The sequence below is a fragment of the Suricata suricatta genome, chromosome 6 (assembly GCF_006229205.1).
Source record: "Suricata suricatta isolate VVHF042 chromosome 6, meerkat_22Aug2017_6uvM2_HiC, whole genome shotgun sequence".
Taxonomy (NCBI): domain Eukaryota; kingdom Metazoa; phylum Chordata; class Mammalia; order Carnivora; family Herpestidae; genus Suricata; species Suricata suricatta.
In genome coordinates this window covers 113332151-113344949 of record NC_043705.1, presented here as the reverse complement: position 1 = coordinate 113344949, position 12799 = coordinate 113332151, and the positions used below count along the sequence as shown (strand labels likewise).

Sequence of the window (12799 nt, the reverse complement as noted above, 5' to 3'; positions counted from 1 at the left end):
AGAAAAGCTGAAAAGCAGGGGAACAAATGGAGAACACTGTTTTCATGTATTTGAGGCATTAAGTGTCTGAGCATGTCATGATTCCACTTATAAAATCTCGATTTTTATTAAGTAGTCATAATTCTTAATCTGTTTTACGTTCATAATTCTGTTAGGGGCCATTCAGTCAGTAAATATTTAATGAGTTCCTACTATATATACTGGTCATTAAAGATATAAAGATAAAGGCATAGTCTCTATCCTCAAGACAATCAGTTTTAAACAAACAATAAACTGACAAATGAAAAATGCGAGACAGAGCGGTCAGGGATAATTTATGAAGTTCATGTGCAGTCAGAGTGTTTAACGGGAAGTGGAAGGTAAGCTGAGTAAGAAGGAGTGAAGATAGAGTAGCCTGAAGAAAAGCAATGAGGCAATTAGCAGTATATTTTGTTCCCCAGAAAATTAAAAACAATTTCCTATTGATGAGGTATTAAAAAAAAAAAGTAAAGATGAAGCAGGGTGAGGAGTGTCTCATGTGCCATGTCAAGGAACTTGGACTCTTCCTGCAGGGGATGGAAGTTCATGATCAGGTTCTAGGAAGAGAGAAGGGTCATTACACTTGTGTTCTAGATCAATCAGTATGGTGTCTATGTGATGGTATACGTTTGAACAAACTGAAATCAAAGGCAGGGAGAAAAGCTGTGAGTGAACTTCAGAAGTTGAATTAAAAGACACCAAGAGTCTGAACCATGGTGTTTGAAAAATATAAAGAAAATTAAGGAAACTGGACATATGTTTTCATATGGCTGTGGATGTTTGGTAGGGGATAAAAATGAAACGTGAATTTTTTCCATTGACCAACAGAGTAAATTAACGTGTGGCAAGAGAAAGGGTAGTTAACAAAATGCACATGATTAAGAAGATGCTCTTGTGATTCTGATTTTACACTTCACTGAGTATTTTCAGCCCAGAGGAATGCTTCCCATGTAAGCAGGAGACTTCTTAGGCTTCATTTTTATAGTCACTTCTTCTGTCGGCTTTCTGTATTCCCTCGGTGACATTTTATGCTGGAATCCTAACATTGTCCTGCTTCTTTGAAATATATCCTTAGTTTTATCATATCTTCCTGTCTTTTGATTTAGTCTTAATCTCTGATACTGTCTCTTGGATTATGGCCTCTCCCATCCTGCCTCTGAACTCCTCTGGGCCCTGGAGAACCCAGCCTGGTTCCACTGTCCTGGGAGAGAGGGAGATACAGAGTCTGAAGCAGGCTCCAGGCTCTGAGCTAGCTGTCAGCACAGAGCCCAATGGGGGCCTTGAACTCACTAACCATGACCATGAGATCATGACCTGAGCCGAAGCGGGACGCTTAACTGACTGAGCTACTCAGGCGCTCCTGTGACAGTCTTATTTGAGGTATCTGTAATCAACAGCAGATATTTAATTCCTTTACTGACAAACTCTTAACTGATAAGTTTAATGCTCAAAAAAATACAAATAACTTTTATGGGATGCAGAAATGTAGGAATGGTTATAAATGGTAAAGATATTAGTTGTGATGAAAATATTTATTGAGCATTTACTATATGCTACATGCACTAGAAATTTCAAGAGAAATATAAAATATAGATAAGCCTTGGCTCTTAAGCAACTTTCAAGGCCAATGTGGAAAAAACAAATTTGAAACAATAATGGTAACATAGACAGAATGGATAAGGAGAACACAAGAGTTGTAGACTCAGTGCGTTAGGGGGGTCAAAGAAAAGAAAGATCAAAGCTAACCTGGGAAGGGAGGTGTGAATGAAGAAATATTATTTGAACTAGATTTTGGTAACAGATGAGAGAGATTTCTGAAAACCATATGAGGCAAGGTGAGAAATTATAATTGATTTTTGCAAAACAGCAAGTTGCCCAGTTTGGCTGCAGGCCACTCTGAAACATGTAGAGCAGCAGGGAAAGTAAAACTGGAAATCTAGCTGGGACCAGAGCACAGAAGGGCTGGAGTATGAGCCTGGGGAGGCTAAATTTGATTTAATTTTGTATGTGAAGAGTGAAAGTTTCTGAGCAGAGAAATGAGGAGCTCATACTCACAAAAAAATTAATCTAGCAGCAATGTTTTAAATGGCAGTTAGAGAAGACAGCCGAAAGGCTGGAAGGCAAACTAAGGAGACAGTGCCAATTGTCCATGTAAGAGGACTAAGGTCAGGGTCAAGGCACGGGGGAAAGAAACAAGGGCACAGGTGTGGGATGTACTGCTATAGTGCATTGATGGCATTTGGTGATTGGATGTGCAGAGCAGAGAAAGTTTCAAGAAAAGAATATAATTTTACATTCCAATTGACTTGAGGAAATGACTAAAACATTTGCTGAAAGACATCAAAAGAAAAAGGGTTTAGTCATGGAAGATAATGACTATATTACATAGCTTATTATATATGCCATGTAGATTTTAAGAAAACAGCATATTGGCAAGAACTTGGAGCTCACAATTTATAGAAGTAAGGTGCAAGAATAAATAAATTAAAAAAAGAACAAATTAAGAAATGCAAAATGAGAAGCCAATGGCTTATTCATGGTTCAGTATTAAGGAAGTCCAAAAAAGAGATTCAGGATGTGTGTTAGGTAACAGTTTAAAAAGTAACACCAAGGGCTCAAAGATAAAGATTTTGGTAAGTAACAGGTCTCTAGTATCTTGCAAGGAAACAGCTTTGGTAAATAAGTGGAGATAACACCACAGTGTAACGATTACACAGTCATCTTTTGAGAAGGTTGATAGTGAAAGAAAGAAGGGAAAGAAATGCACTGTAAGAAACACGAACAATCATGTGAATATTCCTTTGGTCTAGAAGTGACCTGAACATTCCAGCGGGCAAAAGGAAGACTTCTAGGGAAGGATGGAAAGAAGATTCAAGACAAACGGGATTATTGACATTCACTTTTTTTTAAAGTTTATTTATTTATTTTGAGACAGTATGAGTAGGTGAGGGGCAGAGAGAGAGGGAGGGGGAGAGAGTCCTAAGAAGGCTCCAGGCTGTCTCCATGCTGTCAGCACAGAGCACAATGTGGGGCTGACACTCACGAAATCATGAGATCAAGAACCTGAGCCAAAACCAAGAGTAGGACATATAACTGCCTGAACTTCCCATGCTCCATGACACAGAAGGGTTTTAATAAGGAAATAGGAAATGAATTACTTGCAACAGGTCAAGTTAATCTGAAATTAGAGACTAAGGAATAATCAGGTAAAATGAACATGGAAGGAACGTAGAAATCACAAAGAAGATAAAGAAACAGTTCAGTTAGCATGAGAAGACAGGGTGGAAGATTGAAAAGATATAGACACTGAGGACACATGAAAGAATTTTTCTGACTAAGGCTACAGAAAATAAGACCATTCTGACAACAACTAGAAGAATAATGTTCCAGTACTTTCTTTTGAACAATGGAGTCTGTATATGAGAGAGCATATGGGAGAAGAAAGGCAAAGCAGGATGTGTTAGCACCGGGTTCTGATTCCTCTTGAGTAGTGTCATAACACGGACTTGAAGATTTGCCATGAAAAGAGAAAATAAACCATGACTATGTACCATGGATATCAAGGACTAGAAATCTTACCTCTCTCAGAGGATCGTTGAGTTCATTGAGAATGTTTTCCTCATCAAAGATTTTGCCTTGGTATCTGTGTTCATAGTAATCATGTATCTTCTGACGCATATCAGCTGGTAACTTATGGAAGGACATGTATTGTTCCACTTGCTTATACTGTAAGGAATGGAAAATGGAAATTAGAAAACATTGTTATGCTATATGAAAAATCATGTTACTTTGTTGTGCTCAATTCAATAACATTTGAATAACAGTAACGAGAAGAAGAAATATTTTAAAGGGAAGGAATTAATGTATTAGGATATAACGTACCTACTCTGTGTGACAGGCTATGCAAGGAATTTAGTAGGAAACCATTTCCTGTAAAGAGCTGAGAGTTGTCGAGGGGCATGAAAGGAGTTCAGAGTGAATTTAAGGGTGTCATGCCAGAAAAGCCAGTGAAGGGGCAAGAAAAAAAGTGATGTTACATTCTTGGAATCTTTGTTCAGCTGAGTTCTAAAACAAGTCAGAGGTTGATGTTTGACTTCTCATCTTGATAGAATCTCCTATGTTTGGACAGGACAGAAGGTTCTATCTTAGACCTTATATACCAAAAGATCAGACCTATAAATTTGAATTTAGTGACAGAGAGCTTGGCAGCTGTTTCTAAGTCATCGATATTCAAGCAACACAGATGACCTGTAGAATAAGAATATGTCACACTTCAATTTCGGACTTAAGAGAATATCAGGGTGAGACAAGATCTACATAATTTTACAGCTGAAAGTGAACTTAGACATTTAAGTTCATTTAACCAAGAAGGTCTTAAACTTGATTGTTTATAACACTTGCAGTGAGGTTGCCTTTGGGGATTGCAGATTTTCAGGACTGACTCCAGAGATTCCCTCAATGTATTTGCTTTAGTGAATTTACGCGCACAATCACACACACACATAGCACTTTGAAAATAAATCCTTGCTATTCGAACAAGAGCATAGATATGACCTAGGAACTTATTAGAAGAGAATTTCAGGCTTTACCTTAGACCTATGAAATCAGAGTCATCCTCAGATGACTTATACACATTTAAGTTTGAGAAACATTCCCTTGGGGGACCTGGGTGGCTTAGTTGGTTAAGCGTCTGACTTCAGCTTAGGTCATGATTTCATGGCTCTTGAGTTTGAGCCCTGCATCAGTCTCTGCTAACAGCTTAGAGCCTGGAGCCCGTTTCAGATTCTATGTCTCCCGCTCTCTCTGCCCCTCCTCTGCTTGCACTCTGTTTTTCTCTCTCTCAAAAATAAATAAATGTTAAACAAATTTTTTAAAAAGAGAGAAACATTGCCTGGGTGTTGTAAATGCAGATGGTCATGAAACCATCCTTTGAAAAAATTAATTAATGCCCCCAAAGTAGCCTTATTGCATAGATGATAGAAGGAGTACAAATAAAAAAATAAGCAATAAAACTGAATAAATATACTAGAAAAAAGACTCTTCCCTTAAACAAAACACATTTGATGTGTTTTGGAGAACACATGGAACTTCTCACATCTTTTGCTGATGACATAGCTCTGACTAGAAGATACAGCTCTCCCAACTCTTAGTCAACAACTAGTGTAGTAATCGGCACATGATAACATAGATCTAGTCAGAAAGAGCAACCTATTACATTTCTTCAAGTTTTCATACATATTTTCATGTAACATTCTTATTTTTTAGACATCCTTTTAAGATTAGTATTTTTAAAGCAAATTGTCATGACATTTCCTTTATTTGGTCACCAGACTGTCCCCCAACGATTTAAAGCCTGCAGGTCTCTCTCTCTCTCTCTCTGAAGTGAGTTGATTATGGTTTAGGCATTTTAAATTTAGGCACCAATGCTGTCACTGTTATAGTGTGTACATGGCTTCTGGTATGTACTTGAGAAGAATTGCTCAATTTTTCCTGAAGAGCTCAGAATCTGTATGCCTAACTACCCTTGGTATCCCACGTAGAGAGACCTAGGATTCAGTCCACTTGCAGCTCATGCATCTGGTCCATAAGAAAGAAGTTTCAGTGACCTCTATAAGACTGCTGAGTAGGATAAAGTTGGTTTTGCAGCTGGACTGAAAAAGCACTACCAGTATTTCTAGAAACATCTGTATATCTGATTTTTACACTTAACCCAAAAGAAGGCAGTGAGATATCTGATGTACTGTTTAGGGTCGAAGGCTCCACTGGAAATCCCCAAGTTTAACATTTGCACGAATCTGGTTTGATTATACTGGCTTGACTATTTAAAGAGCTATTGATAACTTGGCTGCTGAACTCCCACCAAGGCTCCTTGCACAGATTTTGATGGATCAAGCCAGAAACTCAGCCTGTTCCCCATGCCCAAAGATGGAGTATTTTTAAAGGAAATACTTATGCTGGGGAAAGGCTCTTGGGCTTCTCTTCCTTGTCTGAATTCTCTTTCTCTGAAGCACTGTATCCTTTGCCTTTAAACAAAAGCCTAATATGAGTAAGGTTTGGTGGATCCTGTTAAATATTCAAACTTAGGTTAAGAATAAAACAGCTTAAGACAACAAGACTGCCAAAGTTTTGACACTTATTGCACTGATGAAAACCTTTCAGTTCTGGACAAATAAAGGATTCTACTTTCTTTAGGACCAGTAGTGGTCAAGTAATCTCTGCTTACTTTTCTCAACCAACTGCTTGTCCAAACACTGGATGGACTGGTGAGAATTTTTAACATTAACCAAGACACGAAGCTCTAGATTTATCTGTTCTTTGCATGCATCTCAGGGGGTATGGGAGGCAGCATTAAAAGCTAGTAGCATTTTATTCATTTTTAAGAAATCTGTGCCTATGTGTAAGGGCCTACTCATCTAGAGAAACAAATAAGCTGATGTCTATCTCTGGAGTTGGAAAATGAATCCTTGATTAGCTAAGTATAAATGCTATACATAAAGGGATTTTATTTTTACAGAAAGTCAGGATTGATTGTGTATCGTTATTTTGCCTCATACAAATCATTTAATCACTTTAAACTTTGACTAATCTACAGTAAGAATCTTATACCAAATGGTCTTTGTTTTTTCAGACTAATGTTCTATGAGTATTTCTTGTCATTTAATCATACCGAGTTCAAATTGATTTTTTGACCCATATTACATATTTCAAACATTAATCAATTTATAGTAATTATTGATCCAACAAATACTAACTGATTGCTGGGTGCCAATGGTTCTCAAGGTACAGTTGATAAAACACCAGTATCACTGAGGAACTTGTTAGAATGCATAGTCAAAGTTCTACTAAGTCAAACTCTGAATTAGAAATTCTAGCAGTCTCTGTTTTAACAAGCCTTCCCTACTAAAATATCAGAACCACTTCTCTATGCTAAGTACTGTGTTATCTTAGGAGATGGGGAGGCTTGAGTGAGAGTAGGGGATAGAGAGGAAATTCCGTTTTGACAAGTGTAAGATGCTCATGGCACATCCTAACACTTATATGTGGGTCAGGCACTTAGAAGAAAAAAATATACATATAATCAATGACTAAGAGATCACTAAGGGAGGATGTGTCAAATAAAAGGCTTTTTTTAAAAGTGGAACCTACGTCTTAAACGCAGTTGAGTCATGGATATTGATCAAGTTAAGGGAAGGAGATTACCCAGCAAAATGTGACAGAACCAAAAAAACTTGACTCACAGCAAAGAAGGATAAAGTTTTAAGGGAGAGAGGGGGTGCTCAAAAGGAGTATTTCTAAGAAAAGAGGTATTGAACCATATCCACTGAATTTGGGAATTGGGTAATGATCTTTGGTAGAACACAACACTTATTAAAAACAGAAACAATTTCTTTTTGTCTGTTTCCCTCATACCTACCAGGACTTGCAAAAATGAATGAAAATCCAATGTATGTGTGATGTAAAGAATAAAAATAATAAACTACTCGTTGAAAAAGACACCTAGTGGTGGGTGGATAATGGAAACAATTGTTAGAAATTATGTATAAGATGCCCCCCCAAAAAAGATAAAATGGAAAAGATTCTGTTAATTATAGTACTATACGATATGAAAAATTGGCTGGATGCATTAATAGTCACTGGTGGAGAGAGTTTTGAAAAACAAAGATGCAAATACAATTTTTGAATATATAAAGCTAAAAGCTCATATCATCAGATCTAAAGAAACTATATCATTACGTTTAAAATTCTAATATACTTTTATTTTCAAAATCTCCATGCAAAATTAAAATAGCACATAAAAATAATATGTGAATATGATACTAAAAATGAGACCTAATAGAATGTTTAAAATGAAGGCAACATTCCATTAGTAAGCTCATTCCTCCCATGTTACCACTTTTATAACTTTTATTTTTTTTTATTGTTGAGAGAAAGATGGAGGAGCACACAGAGAATAGCACAAGGAAATCACTTCCCAAAGCCACTGATTGGGAAAACAAGAGGGGCTATTTTCGTGACTTTTTACAACCACAGGACTCAAAGACTGGAGTTTTAGAGGTCCACATCATGGCTGGTACGGAGCTGAGAGGTGCTGCAGTGCTCCTGTGGAGAAGGAGGGCACATAGCACAGGGGCAGACAGAACAATCTGAGAATCCCCTGGGACATACTAAGGGATGGTTCCCCTTCTTGAAGCACATTTGGGAGAAGTGGCATTGCCTCTCTGGAAACAAAAGAGCTTGTGGGCACCATTTCCCTCCCCTTCCCCTCAGCACAAACGAACTTCTCGAACTTCTCGAAGCAGCACAGCACCAACACCAGCAGCCTAAACCACCTGCACCAAGCCCCACCTTCCTGCCCTCTGCAGATGCTGCTTTTCATTGGGAAACGTGCCTGAGAACCAGGGAAGCAGGCCCCTCCCCCAGAAGATCAGCACAAACCTCTTGTCTGCAGCCCTATGGACCACAGAGTTCTGCAAAGCTTCAGCTCTGGAGGAAAGAGCATAAGAGCTGTTTTTAACAAGCAGAGCTGAGCACACCTAGTTGAAACTCACTACACACTGCCCAGGGTCCCAATACTTCCCACTACAGGCAAGGAGAAACTCTGTGGAGGACTGCCTGAGGGAAGGAGAAGTCAAAACACAGCAGCAGAGTGCACACAGAGACACCAAAGACACTTCCTGAAGTGCCAGGCCATGTACAGTATACGACCTCTCTATAGAGCCATTCAGGAGCAGGAAACATAACAGGCTTTGATAACATAGAGAAGAAGACAGAGACCTAGACAAAATGCCAAGATGGAGGAATTCGTCCCCCAAAGAGAGCAAGAGATGATCACAGATGGGGATCTAGTCCAAACAGATATATGAAATATGGCTTATGAGAAATTAAAGCAGCAATCATAAGGATACTAGGTGGGCTTGAGAAAAACATAAAGGACATTAGGGAGTCTCTTACTGCAGAGGTCAAAGACCTAAAAAGTAGTCATGCTGAAATGAAAAATATGGTAACAGATTCAAAAATGACTGAATATAATGACCAAAAGTATGGAAGAAGCAGAGGAATAAATGGAAGACCAAGACATAACGATAGAAAATAATGAGGTTGAAAAGGAGAAGTAAAGAAAAATATTAGATCATTAATGTAGACGTAGGGAACTCAGTGACTCCATAAAGTGTAATAACATTCATAAAATAGGAGAACCAGAAGATAGGGAAAGGGGGACAGAAAGCTTATTTGAGGAAATTATGGCTGAAAACCTGCCTGATGGGGAAGGAAACAGACATCCAAATCCAAGAGACAGAGAACTCCCATCAAAATCAACAACAGCAGGTCAACACCAAGACAAATTATAGTTAAATTTGCAAAATATAGAGACAATGAAAAAAACCTAAGAGCAGGAAGACAAAAGAAGTCCCTAACTTACAAAGGAAGAAAATTAACGTTAGCAGTAGAAACTTGGCAGGCAAGAATGGAGTAGCATGATATATTCAATGTGCTGAATGGGAAAAATATGCAGTTAAGAATACTCTGTCCAGCAAGGCTATCATTCAGAATAGAAAGAGAGATAAGGAGTTTCTCTGAGAGTCGTGACTACAAAACAATCCTTGCAAAAAATATTAAAGGGGGCTCTCTGAGTGGGGGAAAAAAGACTAAAGGGACAAAGACTAGGAAGGAACAGGAAATCTCCAGGAACAATCACAAAACAAGAAGTAAAATGGTACTAAATTCATATCTATCAATAATTATTCTGAATTCGAATGGACTAAATGCTCCAATTAAAAGACATAGGGTGTCAGAATGGATTAAAAAAAAAAAGAAGACCCATCTATATGCTGCCTGTAGGAGACTCATTTTAGACCTAAAGACAACTGCAGGTTGAAAGTGAGGGGATGGAGAACCATTTATCATGCAATGGATGTCACAACAAAGATGGAGTAGCACCATTATATCAGACAAACTAGATTTTAAACCAAAGACTGTGATAAAAGATGAAGGACAATATATATCATAATAAATTTATATACTAAATTCTACTCCTGAAACTAATTTACACCATTTGTTAACTAATTGGAATTTAAATAAAATCTTGAAAGTAAAAAAAAAAAAGACAATAATGATAATTGTCATTTCACACTTTATGTAACAAGACTATATAGTTTCAAAAATTTTATATAGTGAAACTGCAAATGATTCCAGAAATAATTGTTAATGGTAAGATCATTGCCACCAAAAGTCAGCCTCCTTGTTAAAATATACCACAATCTTTGGACATGATAGTAAATGTTCCTAGGTAACCTAAGACAGGGAATCTGATTTCCTACATTATATTTCTAAGATAAATTTGTTTATACATTAATTTTTAAAGATTAATGCAATACTTCATAATTTCCTGTTTAGCTCACACTGCCCATTTTATAATTGATAGATAAGAATATACTTTAAAAAATTAGTATTAGCATATACAAACACTGTATTTATATGGAATCTCATAAAATAAATTTAGCATTACTTTAATAAAATGCTGAGCGAGGAGCAGTACTTCAAATAGTGAAAGTATTGAGTATAATTATCAACATATATCTATGGATTATATTATACTATATTATATGTGTGTAATAAGTTTCAAACCATATAACATCCAAAAGCATCTACTCTGTCTTCTTTACAATATTTGATAACTATTTTTCCAATACATTTCCAGAAAATTCTATATTACTCACATAATTTATAATGTTTATTTATTTTTTATAAATACACAAAGAAAAAATAGACCTAGATTACACTAAATATAAGTACTGTTAAGTAGGTATTTAAAATTTTTACTGGCTATTACAGGGGTGCCTGGATGGCTCAGTCAGGAGAGCATCTGACTTTAGCTCAGGTCATGATCTCATGGTTTGTGAGTTCGAGCACAACATCGGGCTCTGTGCTCACAGCTCAAAGCCTGGAGCCTGCTTCAGATTCTGTGTCTCCTGTTCTCTCCACCCTTCCCCATTCATGCTGTATCTCTGACTCTATCTCAAAACTAAAGGTTAAAAAATTTTTAAAAATTAAAAAAATTTTACTATTACATACATTTTATATTATGTTTCCAGCATACATCAAAATTAATATTTAAAAAAATTAACGTTTTTATTTATTATTGAGAGACAGAGAAGAACAGAGCATAAACATGGGAGGGGCAGAGAAAGGGGGAGACACAGAATCTGAAGGAGGCTCCAGGCTCTGAGCTGTCAGATCTCGAATGTGGGGCTCGAATTCATAAGCCGTGAGATCATGACCTAAACCAAAGTCAGATGGTTACCCAAATGAGCCACCCAGGCACCCCTCAAAACTAATATTTTTAATTGGAAAACAAATAAAGAGACAAAACAAGGTGTACTAACTCAACACCTTTTGCGTTGTCTTCTAAAGCTTTTTGAAACATGGAAGTTTTTTGGTGCCCCTCATTTCCTGACAGAGGTAGACGTTGTAATTATCATGAAGCCTTTTTAAAAACTATATATTTATTGTGATTTTCAAGTAACACAGCTCTAATTCTTATTTCTAAAAACATATTTTTGTTGTCACTACTCTAGAATAGTTTTATTAAAAAAAAAAAAAAACAAGAAGAGGGGCACCCACGGGGCTCAGTGGGTTGAGTGTCAGGTTTCAGCTCAGGTAATGATCTCACAGTCCATGGGTTCGAGCCCCTGTTCAGGCTCTGTGCTGACAGCTACCTCATGAGCCCGGAGTCTATCGTCAGATTCTGTGTCTCCCTCCCCTGCTCATGCTGTCTCTCTCTCTCTCTCACTCAAAAATAAAATAAAACATTAAAAAAACACACACAAGAAAATATCTTCATAGATGACTTTCAGTAAGTAGAGGGCAATGAACAAACAAATTGAATTACACTTTTAGTATTAACCATTGGATAATTTAGTCATACTACTAAAGCATTATTCTCTTATAGATAGTTATTGGGAAAATCATTAAGCAGCATGTAGCTAAAAATATATGCCTTATGGTCAATAAAAAAATCATTGTAAAAATGGTGTCTGAAATGACATTTTTCATACAGAATGAAAATTGCTATCAATTTTATATTCAAGTGCTTACATGTACATTTTAATCATAATTTTTAAAAGAATAACAATGAAATATTTAAAATTGTCCTTCAATGACTGATAATCTATTATCAGTTACTTTTTTAAAAAGTATTTAGGCCAATTATCATTGCATTTATGACTAAGCTATCTTAATTTTATAAAGATATATTTTTATTGTTGACATTGCTGCTATGAACATTGGGGTACATGTCCTCCTATGCATCAGCACTTCTGTACCCCTTGGGTAAATCCCTAGCAGTGCAGAAGTGCTGATGCATAGGAGCACATGTACCCCAATGTTCATAGCAGCAATGTCAACAAAAGCCAAAACATGGAAAAAGCCTGAATGCCCATCACCTGATGAGTGGATCAAGAAGATGTGGTATATATACACAATGGAGTACGACATGGCACTGAGAAAGAATGAAATCTGGCCATTTGTAGGAAAGTGGGTGGACCTTGAGGGTGTCATGCTAAGCGAAATAAGTCAGGCAGAGAAGGACAGATACCATATGTTCGCACTCATAGGTTTAACAGGAAACTTTCAGAATGATCTAGCTTCAAGAAAAACAAGCAGTTAGTAGTGCTTAAGAAAAATTGATTCAGTATCTAATGGATAGTTGATACCTGTCACAACACAGCATTTTATATACTGTTAAGTGAAACTGCAATACAATCTAAGTTTATTTTGGGAG

The 12799-nt window shown here is 36.9% G+C and overlaps 1 protein-coding gene across 1 annotated transcript in view; it reads right to left on the bottom strand.

Moving 5' to 3' along the window:
* The window catches only part of HCN1 (hyperpolarization activated cyclic nucleotide gated potassium channel 1), a 400352-nt gene that overhangs the window by 64562 nt on the left and 322991 nt on the right, over window positions 1-12799 (bottom strand). The window contains exon 7 of the mRNA XM_029941265.1: window positions 3598-3744. Coding sequence (XP_029797125.1) covers window positions 3598-3744 — 147 coding nt within the window. The remainder of the gene's footprint in view (window positions 1-3597; window positions 3745-12799) is intronic.